The following is a 24,641-nucleotide window of genomic DNA, read 5'->3' on the forward strand; positions in this document are numbered from 1 at the left end:
AAATATATATATGTTTTTCTTTTTTTAATGCTATAAATGCTGGCATCATAGTGTGGTGCTGTTGCATAAGCACTAGACTGCTAACCAGAAGGCTGGTGGTTCAAATCCACCAGCTGCCTAAGATACAGGGTCACTACAAGTTAGAACCTGGGCACTTAATAACAACTGTTGTTTAAGAACACAATAGGAACCTTTCCAAAGTCATCTTACTAGTTATGTTGTTGTTGTTAAGTGCCATCAAGTCAATTCCGATTCATAGCGACCCTATATAGGTTTTCCATGGAGCAGCTGGTGACCTTGAACCACCGACCTTGCAGTTCAAACGACTTTGCAGTCTGAAGAATTAGCCCACAGCGCCCCACCAGGACCCCTCTTAATAGTTATAGCAGACATTACATACAAAGTGGAGTGGAATTACCTTTGGGCTTTTCTATAAGTCTCTGACATGTTTCTTTGACTTTGGTGAAAAGTTCAGAACCTGCTAACTTTTTAGAAATGCCAACTCTCAGCATAACAGCTCCAGGTGTGAATTTTAACAGTGCAGCCCCAGGCTCTCGCGGCTCTTTTGGATGCTTTGGCATAAGGCCAGACCAATCCACATCTATCACGTCTAATGGATCTGCAAATAGTTAAACAAAAGACAGAATGTTTGTACCATGAAATAGCATTTTTGTTACTTATGTTTTTTTAAAAAAATCAAAACAAAATATAGAAAGCATTAAATAACAAGCAGCATAATCCAACACGTCATAGTTTTAAATTAAAAGCTTCTCCATAAATACTAGTATTTATAATTTTATTATATGTATTTTATTAAGGGTGTTTACAAATAAAACCAAGCCCCTACACTGCCACCAAAGGAAGACAAACAGCAAGTCCATCCTAAAAATAATTTATTCAAATTTCAGGAGAGATCTCATAAGGAATCACATTATTTAATTTACATTTGGTATGACGTTCTGAAACCTGGCCCCACAATTCTTTGAAGGGTCAAATCTAGGAGTGTATTTAGTTTGGATGTGTGTGCACTTGTACACACACATTTTATTGTTGTAAATACAAACAATTCATTATCAAAGTCCTTTAATAATTAGACAGCTTTTATTAACACCAATAGCAAATAATCCATTAATTGAGAGAAGGAGCAAATTAAGAAAATTAACAATCAGACATATTCTATCTAAGCAGAAGAAATCATGAAATAGGAGTGGCAATTTAATAAAAATTAAAAGTTAATATAGCAAGCAAAGACCCTCACTAATAAGAAATATAAACACTGTTAGTTACAATCAGACTAACAGGAATGATTCCACAAGACCCGCAAGGAGTGCTGCTTCATGGTGTAGTCACTAGAATAAGTTATCTAGCAACAAATAAAGTACTCTAACTCAGGTAGTTTAACCACATCTAGGATTACCTGGCATCTTCTCATCTTCCTGCTGATCCTCCCTCTTTTCAGCATCACCTGCCAGAATTTCATCGAGTTCGTCATCACTGATTGGCTCGTATCCTTCTCCAGCACCAGAGCCTAAAGAATGTGCATCATCTAACTTGGACTCGTCATCTCCTGCTAAGTAGAGAAATTAATTTCATGTCAAAGAATCTCCAAATGAAGAGATGTTTAAGTCAAACCAAAAATGTTGAGGCTGTGCACCGAAAATGCCCTGAAAAGCACTGCTCATTAGAAAAAGATTTTTATTATTGAAATATTTAATATTTACCAAAAGAAAACCAGAAATATGAATTTTCTTAATGCAAAAATATAACATGGAAAGCAATCGGAGAATAGGTTACAAGATCATAATTAGAATATGAGTAATAAAAGTTATTACTAACATATTGTTATGTGTGTTGTATTAATGTGTACTAGTAAAATTTTTTATAAAATCCAAAGAATCTAATTTAAAAAGATTACAGTAATTTCTTAGCCTACATAAGCTAGTTAATTAAAAATACAAACTTACTAATAAAATACATTCAAAACTTAGCTTATAATATTTAGCTCATGCCATGAAGAACAGTGAAATACAAAATGCAAAGGTGTCATTCATTTGGCCTCTTTCCCAATTTCTCTTCCCTAGCCCTATATTTTTCTTTAAATAGCAAACATAATATTCAAAAGAATATTGTAATTCAGTTCAAAATACCTTTGTTAGTTCCTCTAGTGGATGCTCTATCTTTTTACTTTCCTAACTTTCCTCAATCTTCTACGCTAAGCTTTGTCTCCTGGGGAGCTAGTTGTGAATTTAAATACTCTAAAAGTTACAAAATATGCCTATTATTCCTAGTCATCAGTTATCCATACATTTTAATGATTCTATAAAACTAGTTTTCAAAATGTAAAGTATGCTTTCAGGGTATAAATGTGGTGGTGTTGTGAGACAGTGCTGAGTCGGTTCCCTGTGCACCAGAACAAAGCCCAGCCCGGTCCTGCGGTATCGTCACAATCATTTCTGTGTTTAGTCACTGTGTCCATCCACCTCACTGACAGGCTTCTGGTTCTCACTGACCCTCTACCATGAGGAGGACGGGGTCCTTTCTAAGGACTGTTTTTTTTGTTCACACATTGAAAGTACGTGAGACAAAGTGTTGTCATCTGGCTTTTAAGAAGCATGCTAGCTGTACTTCTTCCAAGACGGATGTGTTCTTCCTTCAGTTTGTTATGTGTTGGTGGTGGTGGTGAGCTGTGGAGTCAGTTCCGACTCATAGTGACCCTGCATAGGCTTTCCAAGGCTATAAATTTTTATGGGAGCAAAAAGCCTCATCGTTCTCCTGTGGGACCACTGATAGTTTCAAACTGCTGACCTTGTGGTTAGCAGCCCACCACAGCTCCTTAGTTTATTTTATAGTAGTGTCTTATGTGTTGCTGTGAGACTGGAAGCTCTGCCACTGATATGTCAATTACCAACACAGTCACCCAAGATAGACAGGTTTCAGCAGAGCCTCCAGATTAAGACAGACTAGGAAAAAGGAGAGGTGATCTCCTTCTGCAAAGCACTGACCAGTGAAATAGCAGTAGGTATAAATTTACACTGTAACACAATAAAATATAAGAAACTGAGAGATAATTTTAGTCACTAGTAATTTTTCATACTACTAAATGTATTTGGGTTTTTAATAGCATGTTCACTGAGTGCCTGCCCACACCATCTGGATGGTGCAAATGGTTAAGTGCCTGAGTGTTAGCTGCGAGGCTGGCTACCTGAACTCATATACAAGGGGTTCGGCAGACAGGCCTGAAGAGGTGCTTCTGAAAAGTCAGAGCCTTGGAAACCCTGGGGAGCACTTCTGTTTGGCCCATGTGGGGTGGCTATAAGTCAGTATCGCTTTGACATCAACTAGCAACAATATACCATCACCAATACCCTCCAAGGTAACCAATTTTAATACAATATAGACATATAAATATATACATCAATGTATGTTTATATATACACATATTAGGATTTTTTGTTTTTCAAGTTCAACCAACATATTTAATACCTTAAGTGGATAAAATCATTCCATCACATTCATTTGGGTTCTATATTATCTGTGTTCACAACTAGCAAGTGATTTACTTTAGGGATGAGGGACACAAGTTGTTGTTGTTAAGTGCTATGGAATCAGTTCTGGCTCATGCAACCCTGTATAAAGCTTCTAAGGCTGTACATCTTTAGAGGAGAAGAAAGCTCTTCTTTCTTCTGCAGAACAGCTGGTAGGCTCAAACTGTCGACCTATGATTTGCAGTCCAGCACTTATCCTACAGAACCACTATACTCCCCATAATCGTAAGAGTTATTAAAATAGTGCAATTATACTCAATTACATCCCAAAGTTGTAACTCCATTATTAACATGACTCATGATCTGATGGTATTTACACTCAAATCACTCGTGTGTCAGTCTGGCATACTGTGGTGGCTTGCATGTTGCTGTGATGCTGGAAGCTATGCTATCGGTATTTTAAATACCAGCAGGGTACAGCCACAGTGGACAGGTTTCAGCTGAGATTCCAGCCTAAGAAAGACTATCAAGGAGGAGAGCTGACATACTCCCAAATGTTTAGTCACTGAAAACCTTATGAATAGAAGTGAAACACTCAGACAGCACATTAAATATTGAAATATTACGATTAGCACCCAAACAGAGTCAGATACAGTGACAGAAGATGATCCCCTCAGATTGCAAGGCACTTAAAATACAGCTGGAAAAGAGCTGCCTCCTCAAAGTAGAGATGGCCATGACAACACGAATGCAGTAAATCTTTCTGTACCTTCATTTACTGCTGGGCACAACTCAATGTGAAGAGAAACAGTGATAAACATCCATTAATAATCAGAACATGAAATGAAGTATGAATCCAGGAAAACTGGAAGTTGTAAAAAATGAAAATGAACACTTTAGAAGATAGATATTCTAGGCATTAGTGAGCTGAAATGGACAAGTACTGCCTCTTTTGAATCTGACAATCACATGGTTTACTATGACAAAAATGACAAAAAAAAAAGGGGGGGGGAATGGCATCGCATTCATCATCAAAAACAACTTATCAAGATCTGTCTTGAAGAACAATGCTCTCTGTGATAGGATAATAACCATACGCCTACAAGGAAGACTTGCTAATACCACTATTATTAAAATTTATGCACCAACCACTAAAGCCAGCGATGAGGAAATTAAAAAATTCTACCAACTTTTTCAGTCTGAAATTGATCAAATATGCAATCAAGATGCATTTATAATTACTGGTGATTGGAATGCAAAGGCTGGTAACAGAGAGGAAGAAGGATCAGTAGTTGGAAAACACGCGTTGGTGATAGAAAGGATGCTGGAGATCGCATGACAGAATGTTTCAAGACCAATGTCATCATCATTTCAAACACCTTGTTTAAACAATATAAAAGATGACTATACACATGGGCCTCACCACACACCATACACAGAAATCAAATTGATTACATCTGTGGGAAGAGATGGTGGGAAAACTCTGTAATCATCAGCCAAAATGGTGATGACATGTGGAACAACGGTGGAACAGACTATCAATTGCTCATATGCAAGTTCAAGTTGAAGCTGGAGAAAATTAAAACAAGTCCATGAGAGGCAAAACATTCCACCTCAATTTAGAGATCATCTCAACAACAGATTTGATGCAGTAGACCCTAATGAAAAGAATTGTGGGATGATATCAAGAACATCATACAGGAAGAAAGCAAAAGGCAATTACTTAATAAGAGAGAAGGAAAAGAATAAAATGGGTGTCAGAGAGACTCTGAAATTTGCTCTCCAGCATAGTGATGCTAAAAAAAAGAAAAGAAAAAAAAAGGAAGAAATGAAGAGATAAAAGAGATGAGCAGAAAATTTTAAAGGGCACCTCAAGAGGACAAAGTCAAGTACAATAATTAAATGAGCAAACACCTGGAATAAGAAAACTGAGAGGGAAGAACACACTCAGCATTTTTCAAGCTGAAAGAACTGAAGAAAAAAATTCAAGCCTGGACTTACAATATTGAAGGATTCAATGAGGAAAACATTGAATGATGCAGAAAGACTTGAAAGAAGATGGAAGGAATACACAGAGTCACTGTACCATAAAGAACTGGTCAATGTTCAGCCATTTCAAGAGATACCATATGATTAGGAGCACTGAAGGAAGAAGTCCAAGGTGCACTGAAGGCATTGACAAACAACAAGGCTCCAGGAATTGAAGGAATACATAATGATATCTTTCAACACACTGATGTAGCACTGGAGGCACTCACTCATCTATGTCAGCTAACTCATTCACAAGGAAGGCAGCTGCCTGGTCAACTAACTGGAAGAGACCCATATATGTGCCATTCCAAAGAGAGGTGACCCAATGCAATGCAGAAATCATTAGACCCTACCATTAATAGCCCATGCAAGTAAAAGTTTGCTAAAGGTAACTCAAGAACAGCTGCAACAGTACATTGACAGGGAACTGCCAGATGTTCAAGCCAGATTCACATGATGACGTGGAACAAAGATTACCATTGCTGACATCAGATAGATCTTGGGTGACAGCAGAGAATACCAGAAAGATGTTTACCTGTGCTTTATTGGCTATATACAGGCTTTTGACTGTGTGGATCATGACAAGCTATGGACATTGCAGAAAATGAGTATTCTAGAACACTTAATTGTACTCATGAGGAACCTGTACATAGAACAAGAGGCAGTCGTTCAAATAGAAAGGAACACTGAATGATTTAAAATTAGGATAGGTGTGTGCCAGGGGTATATTCTTTCACTACACTTATTCAATCGGTATGCTGAGCATACAATCAGAGAAACTGGATTATATAAAGAAAAACGTGGCATCAGGATTGGAGGAAGACTCATTAACAACCTGCAATATGCAGATGATACAACCCTGTTTGTTGAAAGCGATGAGGACTTAATACTTACTTTTGAAGATCAATGACCACAGCTTTCAGTATGGGTTGCACCTCAATGTAAAGAAAACAAAAATCCTCACTAATGGACCAATAAATGACATCTTGATAAATGGAGAAAAGACAGAAGTTGTCAGACTTCATTTTACTCGGATCAACCATTAACATTCATGGAAGCAGCAGTCAAGAAATCAAACACTATATTGCATTGGGCAAATCTGCTGCATAAGACCTCTTTAAAGTGCTTAAGAGCAAAGATGTCAGTTTAAGGACTAAGGTGCATCTGACCCAAGCCATGACACTTTTCATTAGCTTCATATGCATGTGAAAGTTTGACAGTGGATAAGAAAGACCACAGAAGAATTGATGCTTTTGAGTTATGGTGTTGGAAAAGAATATCGGAAATACCACAGACTGCTAGAAAAACAAACAAATCTGTGTTGGAAGAAGTACAGCCAGAACGCTCCTTGGAAGCCAGGATGGCCCGTATAAGATAATATGTCTCATACTCTGGACATATTATTAGGAGGAACCAGTCCCTGGAAAGGACATCATGCATGCTAAAATGGAGAATAGGTGAAAAAGAGGAAGACTCCCAACAAGATGGATTGGCACCATGGTAGCAGCAATAGCTCAAGCTTAACAAGGGCTGTAAGGATGGTGCAGGATCGGACACTGCTTTCTTCTGTTGTGTATATGGTTGCTATAAGTCAGAAGTGACTTGACAGCATTTAACAACAACAGCAACATACTTAAAAGTGAGATAAAACTATAGTGCTAGCAAAGCTGAAGTATAAATGTTTTCTCAAGTCAAGGAGACGCAATGTATACATCAGAGAGGCACGCTGGAATATCTAATTAGATGGAAGGATGTTCACAGTTTTAAAAGATCATGAATGTTCCTCTACAAAGGAATGGAACTGTGTAACAAAAGACAATTGACTCACCTTCCACACTCTCAGTTCTCTCAGCTTTATTTACATCTTCAAATCCTTGCACAGATGCCAGATCTTTATCAGTTCTTTCTTTATCAAAAGCTGTAGAGTCTCGGGACATGCCTTCTAGGTCTCTTTCATGGTCACTCTCCAGTTTTGTTTCACTGCGCTTTACAGATTCTATTTGGGAAGAATTCTCAAAAGTTCTGTCTCTGTCTCTTTCAACAGAATCTGGGATTAATCTCTCTCTTTCTCTGTCCACCTCTCTCCTTTTGTCACGCTCTCTCTCTCGTTCTCGCAATCTATCTCGGTCCCTATTCCGTGCCCAATCTTTATCAGTATCTCGGTCCCATTCTCTCTGCCTTGTATCTCTCCTCTCTCTCTCCCGGTCTCCTCTATCATGTTCATATCGATCACGTTCTTGAAGCCTATCTCTACTATCAAATGACCCAGATCTTGAATGAACCTGCCGATCGGACTCAGGAGAACTTCTCCGTGAACTATGGCTCCTTGAATCCTGGCGATCTGAAATAAATACACCAAACAGAAAGAGTTAATACAAGCAGAAAGAAAACATTTCAATTTAAGGTTCTTTAAATTTTACAGTTTCTCTTTGATCTGTATTTATAAATCTTTTCAAGAAAAATGTAACCTCTCTTAATTAAATGCTAATTAAAAAATGTCCAAAAACACATTTTTTGTTGTTAAGTGTTGTTGTTGTTAAGTGCCGTGGAGTTGGTTCCAACTCATAGCAACCCTGTACAGGGTTTCTGTGGAGCGGCTGGTAAATTTGAACTATGAACCTTGAGGTTCAAACTGACGTTGCGGTCCAATGCTTATCCCACAGCACCACACCAGGACTCCAGGAGACCTGCGAAAGTAGTAGTTATGAGTTGGGCTGCTAACTGCAAGGTCAGTAAGTCAAATCTACCAGTAGCTCTGCAGGAGAAAGATGTAAAGATTTACAGTCTCGGAAACTCTGTAAAGGGTCGCTATATGAGTTGGAACTGACTCAGAAGCACACAACACCAAATTTCCATATAGAACCACAACATAACTTTAAGAAAAAAAAAAGTACATAAAATGGGTAAGCACAGAATTGATGATCTTATTATTTGTATTCTCCCTATTCCCCTACCTGTATTCAAAAGAGACAGCATGAATTTAATGTAATTCTTATAAAAATTCCAATAGCCTTCTTTTCAGAAATTTTATGTAATGGGAGGGGCCCTGAATAGCCAAAACACCATGAAAAAGCACAAAGTCGAAATACTCACACTTCTTGATTTCAAAACATATTATTAAAAAAAACAAACAAACATTCCCATTCAGTTGCTTCTGCCTCATGGCGACCCCCCTGTGTTACAGAGTACAACTTCTCCATTGGGTTGCTTGGCTGCATTCATTATACAAATAGATTGATAGGCCTTTCTTCTATTGTACTGTTGGGTGGGTCAGAACTGTCAACCTTTAGGTTAGAAGCACAGTGAGCTCAGTGGCCTTAAATATACTGCGAAACAACAGTAATTCAAACAGTCTGGTATTGGTATAAAGAGACATATATATTGATGGAATATAACTGTGAGTTCAAAAATAAACCCATTCACCATGGTCAATTATTCCCAACAATGTTGTATTAAGTCAATTCAGTGAAGGAAAGGAAAGTCTCTTTAATAAATGGTGCTGGGAGAACTGGATTTCTATATGAAAAAGAATAAAGCAAGATCCATATCTCACATCATTTACAAAATCTAATTCAAAATGGAGCAAGGACTTAAAACCATAAAACTCTTAGAAGAAAAAAAAAAACAAGCCATGCTTTGGGACATTATTGTTGTTATTGCTTAGTGCCACCGAGTCAATTCTGACCCACAGCGACTCTGTATAGGGTTTTCCAAAGAGTCCATGGTAGGTTTGAACTGTCAACCTTGCAGCTAGCAGTCCAGTGCTTATCCATAGCACAACACCAGGACTCGTTGAGAATCTATTATTAACAACTACACTTGGGGCATTGGTGGTGGTGGTTATGTGCTGTGGAGTCGGTTCTAACTCATAGTGATGCTACAAGGCTGTAAATCTTTAGGGGAGCAGAAAGCCTCATCTTTCTCCCATGGAGCAGCTGGTAGATTTGGTTAACAGCTCAGCTCATAATCCACTATGCTAGCAGAGCTCCTTTAGTAGTAGTTTCTAATAATGGAGTCTTAACTATAACATCAAAAGCATAAACAGAAAAAGCCAGAACAGAATTTTGTTCTCTTTTGAAGACCCTTATAAAAATTTAAAACGCTTTATCAGTACAGAGAAGAGAGAGCATTAAATTGGAGAAATTTTAGGGAAACTCCCGGTGTGACGCTGTGGGTTAATGCGCCAGACTGCAAAGCCGTTTGAACTGCAAGGTTCACGGTTCAAGCTCGCCAGCTGCTCCTCGGAAACCCTATCCAGGGTCACTATGGGTCGGAACCAACTCGATGGCATTTAACAACAACAACAACAACAATATATATCCATCCAGTTAAGGGTCAATATCTAGAATATATAAAGAACTCGTATCACTTAACAACAAAAATACAGACAAGCCGACTGAAAAATGAACAAAGAACTTACACAGACATTTCACCAAAGAGGGTATACAAAGGGCCAATAAGCACGTGAGAAGATATTCAATGTCATTAATCAGTTGTTGTTATTAAGTGCCATCGAGTCGGTTCTGACTCATACCACCTCACCCCCACTAAAATGGCTATAATAAATATATAAACACAGAAAATAACAGACAAGAAATTGGGAACTTCATTCATTGCTGGTGGGAATACAAAACTGGTACAGTCACCGTGGAAAACCGTTTGGCAGTTCCTCAAAACGTTAAACAGAACCACCATATGACTTAGCAATCCTACCTAGTATTAGATAGATACTCAAAAGAACTGACAGCTGGAATGCAAACAGAAACCTATATATCAGTGTTCACTGCAACACTATTCAGAAATAGCCAAAAGGTAGAAACAACCTAAATGTCCACAAACAACTATGGATAACCAGTCTGTGGTATGTATACATACGCCATTGTATACCATAGCCATAAAGAGAAACTCAGTGCTGATACATGCAATAACATGGATGAACCTTGAAAACATTAAGGAAAATGTGTACAGACCAAAGCTTATTAGTGGTTACCAAGGTTAGGAGGTGACTAGGGGTCACTGCGTTTGTTAATGCTGCTGAAATAATTTGGTAAAAGATTATAATAACGGTTATACAGTATGATGAATGTAATCAATGTCTTTGAAATATACATGTGCAAATTGTTGAACTGGCAATGTTTTGTCATGTATACTTTTACCACACATCCCCGAACAGAGAGAGCTAGCATTAACTGCAGGAAAGTAAATTATTAGGTTTTAATAAAAGAATCTGAATACATATGCCCTTCACCAAGATTTGTTACTAAAATCTTGATATAAAAACTGATGAATATCACTGAATAGTATACTATGGCTGTTAAGTGCCGTCGAGTAGGTTCTGACCCATAGTGGGTCCTAGGAGCAGCTGGTGAGCTTGAACCACTGACCTTGCAGTTCAAACGGCTTTGCAGTCTGGCGCATTAACCCACAGCGCCACACCAGGCCTCCATTATACAATTTTATATTTATATAAATAATAGTATAATATAATATATATGTATATATAATCTATATATACATTATGTACATATAGTACTACTAGTATTGTGTATTCCTTATCTGGGAAGTCACCTACTTCCTAAAATGTACTTGTGAATCAAAATCAATACTCATGGTGCTTTCATGGTCATAGCAGACAAACTCAGCAGTGAAACATTTGAGGCACCCAACACACACATTCCCTGCTGAGGTCAAATAAGGCAAAGCTCTTCCTTCTCATACTGCAAACAAGTGTCCTTTTCAAGGTCTATTTAATAATGTTGTTTTCCACATTTTTCTGTATATTGTTGGTGATTTTGCTATTTAAAATAGCCTCCAAGCACAGAGCTATAGTGCTGTGTAGTGCTGCTAAACGTGAGAAGGTTGAGACATGCCTTACAAGAGAGAATACGTGTTGAAGCATGAGTTTCGGTGAATCCGCACTATGGTACATCTAGATAAAGGAAGAGGAGCTTCACCAATCTGTACATGGCCGTTCTCAGAAGTGGGGAAGTAACCTCTACAGTCTTACTTTGGGAAAGATGAAAAAGCAGCTAAATCTGTGGCATTATGAGAATGACAACTCACTTTAAAAAGAAAGCACAATGGATGGCAAGGTAGTAAGGCTAAAAGTCAAAGAAATTTACAAACACATTACCTAAGACCTGGAAAGCATTAAATTCTTGTTGGCTGGTGTTTATTATACAGAAATCTAACAAAGTGTCTTTACACAGAAAAAGTTATATATTGATCAATTAACAACATTGTTGTGACCAGAGGCTCACAGGAAGCTAAACCTGTATTTCTTCAAGGGGCCACGGCTTGGTATTCATTAATTCACTGTTCAAAACAACTTTACAGAATACAACTATCACAAATGACAACATAAACTACATTTTGATGGGACAGCTAAGTTTTCTGCATGTTTCATAAAATTTAAGGCAGCACACAGAGTAACCAATTTAGAATTAATTTAGAAATATAATTTACATAAAACATAACAACACAGGAAACGCTGGCTATATCAAAATTAACTTTTATTACCTGAAGAAGTGCTTCGACTGGGTTCGCCACGCTTTAACTGATCAATCCTAGATTTCCTCTCGCCTGTGATTTCCATGCTCTTGGTTTTTTCCCTGTCTCTTGAACTACTGTGCAGCACTCTCTTTCGACCACTTTGGTCATCTCCACTTCGATAGGCAGAGTCATTGGACGGGGAGCGGAGACGGCCCGATGTGTGGCTCCGATTACTCCGATTACTCCCAAGGCTGCTGCTCCTCTTCTGATCCACTAGCTTGCGGTGTGGTGTGTCTTCCATTGTAATGTGAGGCGCCTCTACCTTCTCCCCTCGTGCTCTGTGGCACTTTCTGTACGACTCTTCGCTGGTAAAAGAAGCAGACGTGAATGAGGTGGAGATGGTGGTGGTGGACGAGGCGAAGATGGTGGAAGCAGGAGTACTGTTAGAAGTGGCAGTAGCCAGAGGAGGAGGAGGAGGAAGGAGGGAAGACAGAGCAGGAGGGGCAGTTCCCACGGTGTGCTCGGGCTCCGGCAGCTCCGCGCGGTCAGGCACCTCCTCATCGGACCAGTCACTGAATGCCGTGTCTTCTTTTTTCTGAGCATCTTCTGCCATGCTATCCTTACCACTGGAAAGTTCAACCAAGTCCTCTTTAGCTGTTATAGGGGGAGTCCGTGGGCCTCTTTTCTTTTTACTTTGCTGAACAACCTCTTCATCAGAAATATCAGAATCATCTTTGGATCTTTTATGCTTTTTATCAACACTTTTCTTCTTCTGCCCTTTTTTAAGTGAAAATACTTGCCCATCTTCAGATGGCATCTCTGTATGACCCCTCTCTAGTCCAACATCATCCTCTTTCTTTTTCTTCATGGGCTTCTTCTGAATTTTTGCTTTTTTCTTGTTTTCTTCATGAGTCCGATCAGATAAATCTCTATCGTCAGATTGGTGGTGTCCCTGAATATCTTGTGCACGGGTTCTTGAACTTTCCATGATTTCTGTCAGTTCTCTCTGCTTATCTATAGAAGAAATTTTCTCTTTGAGTTCTTGCTCTTCATAGCGCCGTGAGCTCTCTTTTCTTTCTGGTTTACGATCTTCCTCTTTCCATCTACTCTGTCTGTCTTCTGGAACGTGCGAGGGACTGAGAGAACGAGAATCTTGAGGTCGTACAACTTGGCTCAATAGCCTATGTCTTTCATCTATACAGAAAGATACAAGTAATCATGCTTTTACCAAGTTAGTAAATATAGCATACAAATAGCAACAATCCAAACTCTCGTTTTTCATTTTTTAAATGGCACTAATTTGGGAAAATATTTTATAAAAAATAAAGATTTCCACAAATTGTAGGAATTATAGCGCCATATGACAGAATGATTGTGTATTTCTTACCACAGATAGTTTAATGATCTAAGAAGATACTCAGAGACAATAGAGCAAGAATGATTAACAATCTTAACACATCAGTTTGTAATGAAGCAAAGGCAAACATCAAAGAATGGTCTCTGGTTATGAATGACTGTGAACAGAGAAAGAGAATAAACAATGCTCACTCTTATCATCTCCACTGTTATAGGCATCGCTGTCAGGAGAATGTTCACGGCGGCGCTTAGGTGACTGACGAGGGCTAGGGCTCCCTTCAGTTCTGTAGCGCTTCCTAAATGAACAGATACAAATAATACAATTCCAGGGCATGATAAAGAAATCTCTTTACTGCATTCTTTACTAGTATTTACTAGTAATTTTTACTAGTATACTTTAACTAAAACATTTAGAATAGTAAAGCTGTCAGAGTTATACCATACAAAAAGTACTCATTGTCTTTGATAAAACTCATTTGCAAAAGACTTACCATAAAGGGCTTAAACTACATGGCAACATTTTTTTCTTTTCCTCATTATAAATGTAGAATCACGTCAACTGAAAACCGTCAGATTTCAATACTACAAGGCGGTGCTATGCAACAGAGGAATAAACCTGTCAATGTATTCTCTAATACATGCTGGGAAACAGAATAGGAAAAAAAACGAGTATTGGCTTTGGTATCCAATAAATACGAGGTCAATTTATGGCCAGGCAATCTTGGGCAAGTTCCTGGAACTCAGTAAACGCCAGGCTTCTTGTCGGAATTGCTGTGTGGAGTACACAAGTCGGAAGCCATGTCGAGCACATTATGGGTGTACACAATACAAATTAGTTTTCTTTTCCTTATTTAATTAAATCACTTTTGTGAGGACAAATTAATATAATTTTAATATAATTAATAAAATAATTCATTTCATTTTAATTCTTGTTCTTTAGCTCAATTTTAAATCAGTAGTTGCTTTATAATTCCAGTCATTTCCTACATTTTCTCTAAAATTGTGACCATTTATTTTTTCACTAATACTGTTAGCTTATAAACACTGGAGTCACTGTATAGTGTTATAGAATAAGCACTGGACTGCTAACTGCAATGTCAGTAGTTCAAACTCACCAGTCACTCCTCAGAAACCCTATCAGGGTTGCTATGAGTTGTAACTGACCCAATGGCACTTAAGAACAACAATGACATGGTCAACAGTTGCAGCACCCGTATCCCGGTAGCGCCTTTATATAGACTAGTAACCCTTCAGAGAAAGGAACTCTGGTAGCGTACTGGTTACGAATCGGGCTGTGAACCTTAAGGCCAACAGTTCGAAACTACCAGCCGTTCTGTGGGAGAAAAATGAGGCTTTTTGCTCCCGTAAAGATTTACAGCCTCGGAAACCCTGTACAGGGTCGCTGTGGGTTGGAACCAACTCGAAGGCACAACAACAACCCTTCAGAGAAGGCGGCCTCAAATGCAGCATGACATCTCGAAGGGCCAGCTTGTGCTCTGCAGGCATCCATGCGGTGGATGGTGGTTGCAGGGACTCCCTGTGAACTAAGCTGTGGGACTGCTTCCTGGAGCCTGGGGGTGCTGACTCCTTACTAACCAGTACACAAAACTCCTGACACATTACCAGGAAGGGCATAGGCAATAGGTCTTGGTGACTAATCAACCCATTAATTAGTTATAAAGGGGCTGTGATGAGAGACTACCTTGTTGATTCTATTACTGGGTGTATACTGGACCCAGGTTAGGGAAAAAGTCTACAGCAGCCAAGCAAGCCAAAGTGCTACCAAGATGGCACTGTAAGTGAGAGTGACTGACAAGGTTCCCTGGATAGAAGAAGAGTAGAATGAAAATACCCTTATTTTTTACTAGATGATTTGAAATTTAAATAACAAATATGTAAAAGAAAATTGAAATTCAGGAAAATGTAGAGAGAAGATAGTGAAAAGAATTAACGGAAAATTAAGGGCATATTGTAAAGCACTACATGGAACTATTCCCAGTGCTTGACTGAGACACAACTCTGAAACATGGATTCATTCTTACTTTGACTTTCTCTCGTCATGCCCATCTCTTGGATTCCTTTCTTCTCGGATATCTTCCCGCTTCTCTCTGCGGTCATCTCGTCCTTTGTCTTTGTCTTCCCATTCCCTTTGACGGTCTCGCTCTTTATCCCTTTCTCTTGCTCTTTCTCGCTCCCGTTCCCGCTCTCTTTCCCTCTCCCGTTCTCTCTCTCTCTCCCTTTCTCTTTCCTCTCTCTCCCGTTCCCGTTCTTTCTCCCTCTCTCGCTCCCTCTCTCGCTCCCTCTCCCGCTCATGGTCACGATCTCTCTCTCTTTCACGGTCTCTCTCTTTCTCTCTCTCTCTCTCCCTTTCCCTAGCACGCTCTCTTTCTAATTCCCTTTCTTTCTCTCGTTCTCTCTCCCGTTCCCGTTCCCTCTCTCTCTCCCGCTCTCTGTCTCGTTCTCGTTCCCGATCTCTCTCTCTAGTCCTCTCATCCCTTCTATCATCTACTCGGTCTACTCTTCGTTCCTCTCTTCTTTCATCACGCTCAAGCTCGTCATTCCTTCCCTGATGTCGAATTGGTGAGCTCGGTCTTTGATCTATAACAAAAATCAAGTTTTGTAAATGATTAATTTGATAGATAACCTATTGATAAAACAGCATGGCAAATATTAATTTTTATCTCTGTATATAGGGTTACATTGGTAAAAAGCTAGACACTATATTTACTTTGACATAATCATTCAAACAATCATCCCTAGACCTTTACAATACTTTTCCTTAAAGAAACATTTTATTCGCCCTCTAACTATCATATTTTCTGCTCCCCATTAGCCCCCGCCATCTCCCCGGATCCATCTTGGATCTTTCTCTGCATGCTCCCTACCCTTCCTCCAGCCCACTGCTCCAACCCCATTTTCTGCCATGTCTACCCTTCACCTCTGATCTTCTCTGTCCCCCCAGCAGGACCTGAGAACACTGGTAGCAAAGGATAGGGGCAGCAGGAGGTGTAGAACATAGGAGCTGAAGGAAAAAAAAAATTTCCCTCGTAAGTCACACCTCTCATTTCAGGGAAAAATATATTCACATCAAAGTGCAGCTAAGTATGTGAGGCAAATACAGCAGAACAAAACATCTGTCAATATTTGTTGCTGCAATATCAATTTATCATAAACTAGAATATTAAATTAAGGGTATTTGGTGCTTAGCAATCTTGAAATAAGCAAATGTAAAAAGTGATTAGCTTAGTGATATATACAATTAAAAACTAACTTCTAATAAATTATGTTTTACTTTGTCATATAACTGATCACTCTGATCAAGAGCTATTTCTTAAAATATTAACTGATAGTTTCAGCTTAATTTATATTTTGGCCAATCAAAGCACAAATCATAGAATAACACAACGTTTCTTTACATATTTAGTTTTTCTCTTTACTTGTGTTCTTCCTTTAAACATTTGAGAAAATAAGTACATGATATCTAAATACCCAACTGAGTAGGAAATCAGTATGGGATCAAGACATGTGCAAGAAGATGGTCTGAGCTTTTCCACAGATGACCATTTTTCAGAGTAATTCACAGTGATAATGATGTAGGTTATTGCAGTCTTTCCATTTTCAAACTACATAATATCTATTGGTTAGCCAATAAAGGTCATACTACCATAAACCAACAGGCTTTTATTTTAAGTGTAACATCTAGAATTAATTTATTAGACAGAATAATTTTAAGATATTTCAAACAAAGGATACAGTATAGTATTTTGAATGTCCTTCCATTCCACTGACTCTTTAGAAGGGTATAGTTCCAAACACAAAAGTTCTTAGAATGCAGTATAGTATTTTGAAGGATACAATGTAGTATTTTGAATGCCCTTCTATTCTTTTACTCTTTAGAAGGGTTTAGGTCCAAACACAAAAGGTCTTAGAATTTTTAAACAAAAATGAAATGAAACCCTGTCCAATCCTTCTCCTCATTCTTAAAAACACAGAAATTATGGTTTAGAATTATTGTGCCTAAGTCCTAAGGATGGCCAAAATATACGGATATAAGGACTAGAAGCCAGTTCTCATATACGCTTCAATGTTTGTTGGAACCAACTTTAGTTTAAAACTGTTCTTTTTCTTGTAAAGTGTTGTCAGTTGGTTGAAACTGACAGTGACCCTGTATAAGGTTTCTGAGGAGTCACTTGGGGGTTTGAACTGCCGACCTTGTGGTTAAAGTCCAGTGCTTAACCTACCAAGACTACCAGTGCCACACCAGGATTCCTAAAGCTGTTCTAATGTGTACCACATTTTAGATTCCCAGAATGCTATATACCCATGTCTTACACTATCTGCATTTCTGATTTGGGAATTATTCCAATGCCACAATAACTACTCAATATAACATGAAAGCACTTCAACATATAACAATCCAGACTTGGGGTTTCTGATTACAACATCATCATAACACAAGTTATTTAATACAAGCTCTCATTTTTGGCAGATAAAAATATTATTCTTTTATCTAAATGACACTGATTCATACAGCAAAGAATAATGTAAGCTATTAATATATCTATATTACCTTCCCTATCTTGCCTCCAGATGTGTTTTGCAAAAGTGAAACCTATGTAAAGTGGAATCTGTTAGAGAAGGAAAACTCAAATACTTCCCACTAAAGGAGATGCAGAAAACTGACAAGTCTGCTCCCTGTCAAATGCAGAAAACTTTCAAGACCTGGAAAAAGACGACAGTCCTGGCAACTTGTGACTCTCACAGACGTCACCGCGTTTGATATGGTTATTTCATGATATGCCTATTTCATGAAAGCTAGAAATAGCCCAAGTTATCCAACTTAAAATTTACATTCAAATCCCACCAATTCCATTTAAAATATTTTCTTATTACATTTCCTTTCCTCATCCGTTAAGTTATTAAGAGGATAAGTCAAAAAGTACTGCTACAAAGGTTCTAGTTCATACACATACAAACAAAAGGCGTTTGAACATATCTCTGCAATCAGTGGGTGGCTGCAGACACGCTCTCTGAGTGGTACTCTTGTCTTAGTCTCATTAGGATGCTTTCATAAAAACAGGCCAATCAAAACACCCAAGAGCACCTGCTGGGCCAGTTCCATTCAAGGCAGAGCAGGGAGCTCGGGTTATGGTAACTGCTATTTGGGATTTCATAGGGGTAATCTTGATTAACTGTCTTTTTTCTGGATTAACTTTCTTAAAGGACACAGGACCATCACGAAATTTATACTGGTGAGAAGATCAGAAAAGTTGTAACAAAGATTTTTTTTTTTTTTCCCGTGTGACAATGCACTTGCTTAAACTTAGAGTAGTAGTAGCAAGGGCTGTCTATGAGAATTTCACTGAAAAACCTTACTTTGCACACCTTTCAGCCTTGGATCTTGTCCCCGCAGACATTTTTTTATTCTCCAAATTCAAAGAACATCGATAAGGAACACAATTTGAGTCCCTCAAGGATGCCAACTGCAGCTTTGATGTGGTGTAAACTGAGGCGTATAGAATTCTTTGGGGAAAGGTTAAAGAGATGGAAACACCACCTTCAGAAATGTATAGACCCAAAAGGAGGATATGTCATGAAACAACAGTCACACATTTTGATATTTGTTTAATAAAAGTTTCTGTGGTTTTGTAGCAATACTTTTTGACTTACCCTTGTGTATTAACTCAGACTCTGATCAGCTCTTCTTAGATGACTACATCAACAATAGCTGGTATTCCTGTCATCAGTTTTCCTCTGAACTTGCTTATACATCTTTTAAATAAAAACTATTTTTTTTCTAGCTACTTAAAACCTTTGTAGGCAGTGAAAGGCAATTAAATTCAAAATTTCAAACTTGACTTATTAGGCTATTTACAATCTGGCCTACTGTCTCTCATCAGTCTTTTTCTCCAGCATCTTTCCTTCCCCACCAATACAGCATAGTTCCATGCCAACTTCCTAACATAATCCCTTACTAGCCCGAAGCACAGATTTTTTAGTCCTGTCTGCCTGCACGTGCTGCTCCAGTCCCTGCAAGTACTTTTCTGTCCCTTCAGGTACTAATTCACATGTTACCTCTTTCAGTTTTCTTGAATTTCCTAGAATTGTGTTTGCTTCTTCATTGTCGCAGAATTTCACATAGTAATAGCATTTATTACAATTCAACTGTCTATTTGTACCCTGAACAGACTGTGAAAAACTGAAAGAAAGAGCTAAGACATTGAGTAAAAACTTATCCACACTCTAGCTATATCCAAAGTTCTGCTGACTGCGTGGGCTTATCAGCGCTTTCTGTTCAAGGTCACTGCTGTGCAGGTGTGAATATGGACATCTGCAAACAAAATAGAACCGAAACGCCAAGTTTCTTTAAAAAAAAATCATTATCAGTGATGAGCCATGTATTCATCACTACGAGAGTAAACGGCAAAGTATGGAATGGAAACATCTCCAAGCACAGACCAAATAAAGTTCAAAGTCAACCATCAGCTGGAATAAAGTTCAAAGTCAACCATCAGCTGGAAAATTCATGTTTGCAGTTTTCTGGGATTCTCAAGGACCAGTATTGGGAACACTATCAGGAAAAAGGTTCAACAATCAACAGTGCTCTTACAATGAGATGCTCACTGAAGAACTGAAGCCTAAACTTCAGATGAAACACAAAGGACTGCTATCCAAGGGTGCTGTGATCTTGTATGACAAAGCAACACTGCCCACAGCGCTGACACGCTACAGAAAACTTCGTTTTGAGGTGTTAAAGCATCCTCCCTATAGTCCTGATCTTGGTCCATTGGACTTTCACTTGTTTGGTCCCTAAAAGCACTCCTTCAAAGAGGACAATTCACCTCTGATGAAGAAATGAAGGCGGTGGTGCATTTGTGGCTCGCAGCTCACCCTAAATGATTTTTTAATAAGGGACTATGAAAGCATGCTGACAGATGGACAAAATATATTGAAAAGGAGATTATGTTAAAAAATGATGTATTTGTCTTTTCTAAAATAAATTCTACAGCCAGAGTGTGGATAATTCTTGACTCATCCTCATAATTCCTCCATTACAGAATAAGGTGTTGGAGTACATCTTTATTCTCAACCTGTATTCCTCTCCCTATTGATCACCACATTCTAACTATATGGGTCCTCATCATGTCTTACATCACATAAGGCTATTTTCCATCTCAGGGTTAGCCACTCAAGTAGTGAAAGGAGCCCTGGTGGCAAAGTGGGCTAGACATTGGGCTGCTAACTGCAAGGTCAGTGGTTCAAAACCACCTGCTGTTCCATAGGAGAAAGATGAGGGAGTCTATTCCCACAAAGATTTACAGTGTCAGAAATCCTAAGGAGCAGTTCTACTCTGTGCAATATAGGGTTGCTATGAGGTAAATCCACCTCATGATAGCAGTGGGTTTTGTTTTGTTCTCTTGGCCCAAATTGCCTAAATTGGAAAACCTGGGTTTTCTTACCATATCTACACTCACACGGATAAAGATTATGTTAGAGAATATATGTAAAGCAACACTCTTTTACACTTAGAAGCTCATACCATGGGTGGTTGAACTAAATATAAGACTGAAATACAATCTTACTATTGAATTCAGGCATGAGACAAGAAGTCTGAAGTAGGCTATGAAAACAGAGGGAAGAACCTCCTTAAGATATTTTTAAAAAGCATTACTTAGTCATAGTGGTAGACTAGACAAAGAAGATAGATTAGACAAAGTGTTAAATTCAGACACACAGAATTATCTAAATCCAGCCTCACCTGTAGTGAAAGAAATCCAACACACTTTAACTTCAGTGTATTAATTAGCTTTACCCTAAGAAACTCAACCCAACCAAGTATCCTACCTCTGATCTCATTTAAGATCCCCGAAGTAGATGGTGGTCTTAAAGAATTTATACTCCTTCAAATACTACCCACATCAAGACACATAATTACCTCTTTGATTCAGTCCACAGTGAAAAGTCAACATTTAATTCCCTAGCCCATCAAGTTTCATACTGTACTGATTTCAGCATGCAGTGAGCCTTATTCTAGGAACCAGACAAGGACAGTGGAAGACTACAAGATTTTAAATTGTTAAAGGACCTAATATGGACATGAGATAATAACCCACAGGAAAGAATGTGAATAAAATGTTGATCCCAACAATCCCAAGCCATCATCCTTTGTTCCTGCTTTTCTCTGGATAGTTCTTACAAGACTATCACAGCTAGTGACTGAGAAGCCAGGATACTCAGACGACAGGGCCTAGATAGGTCCTAAATCAGAATTGCCTATGATGGCACCCAAACGTCTACTACCCTTATAAAGGGGTGTGGGCTTTCCTGTGACAATGAGAGACATCCAGCAGGACACCCTAACTTATGCCCTCTTATAGTCAGTAGGTCCTGGCGGGTAACTACTGACAGAATTCTTCCTGAATGAAAAGGAAAATGAACAGGAAGACTATATAAGAGTAAATAATTCAGGATGTGTTATTAAGCAAAGGTCTTAAAAGATACTTTACATTAGAAAGTAAACCGATAACTGCTTAAAATCCAACTCCCCCAACTAGTGTTGGTCACCACTGATTATTCCACTTGACACACCTCTTTCCCTATTGTCACGACGGTCTCTCTCTCCGTGTCTTCGCTCGAAAGAAGAATCTCGGGCTTGATCTCTGTTGTCTCTGTCAGGGTACCTGTCTCTTTCAGGATAGCTACTGCGGGTTTCCCAGTTGTCATGATAGGTGCCACTACTACTGTGATTATCCATTTGAGAACCTCTTGCGCCTCGACTGCCTGAACAAAGGAGATATACAAACGGTTAACAAACATACCTTATTCAACACATTTCACTATTCAATCTTCCAAAAAATACAAAACAAAAAAAGGCCCCAAAAGACTAAAATTGAAATATTTTTCATTTTTAAAATGTATTCCAAAATGTGGTTATCACTCATCGTTAAAAAGAACATTTAATGTTGGATCAGAACACCCAAATTTCTACTAATTGACTTAAATAAACTAAGTCCCAGCTTCCCCCTTCTCTCTCTCTCTCTCTCTCTCTCTCTCTCTCTCTCTATATATATATATATATATAAAAAAAGCAAAAAACACCAAAAAACTCTTATTGTGAAATCAAAAAGCAAAAAACTCATTTCAATGAACTCAAAACAACAAAAGTAAGAATCATTAGTTTACAGATAATTCAAAGAAAAATCAGGAAAATAATGATAAATAATGATAGTGGATATGGTTATTACAACTTGTAGTGAAGGCATTCTAATATAGAAACAAGCTGCTTGGGCAAGACATTAAGCAACATCTTAAAATGTTCAAATAATGTATGAGTTGAATGCTCACTGCAGCTTTATTCATAATAGTAAAAACAGGAAAAGCATATCAAATACCAACCAAAAGAAAGCTGCCAATTGGAAAATATCTTTCAGTGAGCATTGCTAAGCAAACTGCTACAGCTATACCAAGGAATACTGTTCAGCAATAAAAAGAAACTTACTATTGATGTATGCAACAATTGGACAACCCGTCAAGAAATTATGCTTAGAGGAAAAAAAAAGCTCATTTCAACTTGATATATACAGCATGTTTTCATTTACATGACATTTATGAAAAAACATAATTAAAGAAAAGAGAGGGAATGTTAGTGGTTACCAGGGGTCATGGTGTGGGGATGAGAAGAGTATGGCTATAAAAGGGTAATGCATGGAACTCTTGTGATAACGGCAGTTGGGTATCTTGGTTGTAGTGATGGTAACACAAGGCTGTTGTTGTTGTTAAGTGCCACTGACTTGGCTCCAACTCATAGCAACCCTGTATAGATATTCTGAGGAACAGCTGATGAGACTGAACGGCCAACCTTGTGGTCCGGTGCTTTATCCTATAGCATCTCACATAAGGCTACACAGGTAATAAAACTGCATAAAAGTACACATGGGCACTCACACAGGTACATGTTGTTGTTGTTATTGTTAGGTGTCACCAAGTAGGTTCCAACTCATATGCACAACAGAACAAAACACTTCCTGGTCCTCCCCATTCCCACAATTGTTGTTATGTTTGAGACCACTGCTACTGCCACTGTGTCAATCCATCTCTTTAGAGGTCCTCCACTTTTTTGCTGACACTCCACTTTACCAAGCATGATGTCCTTTCCCAGAGATTAGTCACTCCTGATAACATGTTCAATGAATGAGAGATACAGTGTCACCATCTTGGTTTCCAAGGAGCATTCTGACTATACTTTCCCAACACAGATTTGTTTGTATTTTTTTTAGCAGTCGATGGCACTTTTAATATTCTTCTCCAACACCATAACTCAAATGCATCAGTTCTTCTACAGTCTTCCTTATTCACTGTCCCACTTTCACATGCATATGTGGTGACTGAAAATACCATGGTTGGGGTCAAGCACACTTCAGTCCTCCAGGTGGCATCTATGCTCTTGAACATCACAAAGAGGTCTTGTGCAGCAGATTTCCCTAATGCAATACGTCATTTGATTTCTTGACAGCTGCTTTCATGACTGTTGATGGATGATCCAAGAAGAATGAAGTCCTTGACAACTTCAATCTTTTCTCCATTTATCATGATGCTATTTGCAGGTTCAGTTTGAGGATTTTTGTTTTAAATTGAAATATAATCCATACTAAAGGCTATAATCTTTTGATTTTCACCAGTAAGTACTTTAAGTCACCTTGCCTTCAAGCAAGCAAGAGTGTATTACCTGCATATCACAGGTAGTAATAATCTTCCTCCAAACTTGATGTTACCTTTTTCTTCATATAATTCAGCTTCATGGATTATCTGGTCAGCATACAGATTTAATAAGTAGACTGAAATGATACGCTATCCACAGTTTGTCACGATCTACACAGTCAAAAGCCTTTGTATACTCACATCAAAGATCAATCCTATCCACTCTGCACACAGGGTTGATAGGGATGGGCAACTTAGACACTGACTACCTAAAATGGGGAGAGGAAGGAGACAATAAAGGTATGATGGCTTACAAGTTTTCAAGAGGGAGTTTAGTTTCATAGTGTGCAGGAGATGGTAGAACCCCCACTGAATAATTTTCATCATGTCTTGACGAGTCTGGTGAAAGGAGATGGGGATAAGATTCTTATGATTCAACATTCTTATTTCAATAGTGAGTAATTGTTAACATGACTAACTGCGATGGTCACAATTATAAAGGTAGAAGTTTTATAACAAAAACAGGTGAGTCCTGGTGTAGCACTGTGTGTTAATGAGCCAGACTGCAAAGCCTTTTGA

General features: G+C 38.5%; 1 protein-coding gene across 1 annotated transcript in view; it reads right to left on the reverse strand.

The window, feature by feature from the left end:
• The window catches only part of ZC3H13 (zinc finger CCCH-type containing 13), a 135,448-nt gene that overhangs the window by 16,406 nt on the left and 94,401 nt on the right, over positions 1 to 24,641 (reverse strand). Inside the window, exons 10-16 of the mRNA XM_006837628.1 lie at positions 21,954 to 22,145; positions 15,407 to 15,962; positions 13,557 to 13,660; positions 12,036 to 13,202; positions 7,345 to 7,857; positions 1,418 to 1,570; positions 419 to 619 (exon numbers count right to left, since the gene is read on the reverse strand). Of these exons, the coding sequence (XP_006837691.1) occupies positions 419 to 619; positions 1,418 to 1,570; positions 7,345 to 7,857; positions 12,036 to 13,202; positions 13,557 to 13,660; positions 15,407 to 15,962; positions 21,954 to 22,145 (2,886 nt within the window). The remainder of the gene's footprint in view (positions 1 to 418; positions 620 to 1,417; positions 1,571 to 7,344; positions 7,858 to 12,035; positions 13,203 to 13,556; positions 13,661 to 15,406; positions 15,963 to 21,953; positions 22,146 to 24,641) is intronic.

This window comes from Chrysochloris asiatica, unplaced genomic scaffold, assembly GCF_000296735.1.
Source record: "Chrysochloris asiatica unplaced genomic scaffold, ChrAsi1.0 scaffold00022, whole genome shotgun sequence".
Taxonomy (NCBI): domain Eukaryota; kingdom Metazoa; phylum Chordata; class Mammalia; order Afrosoricida; family Chrysochloridae; genus Chrysochloris; species Chrysochloris asiatica.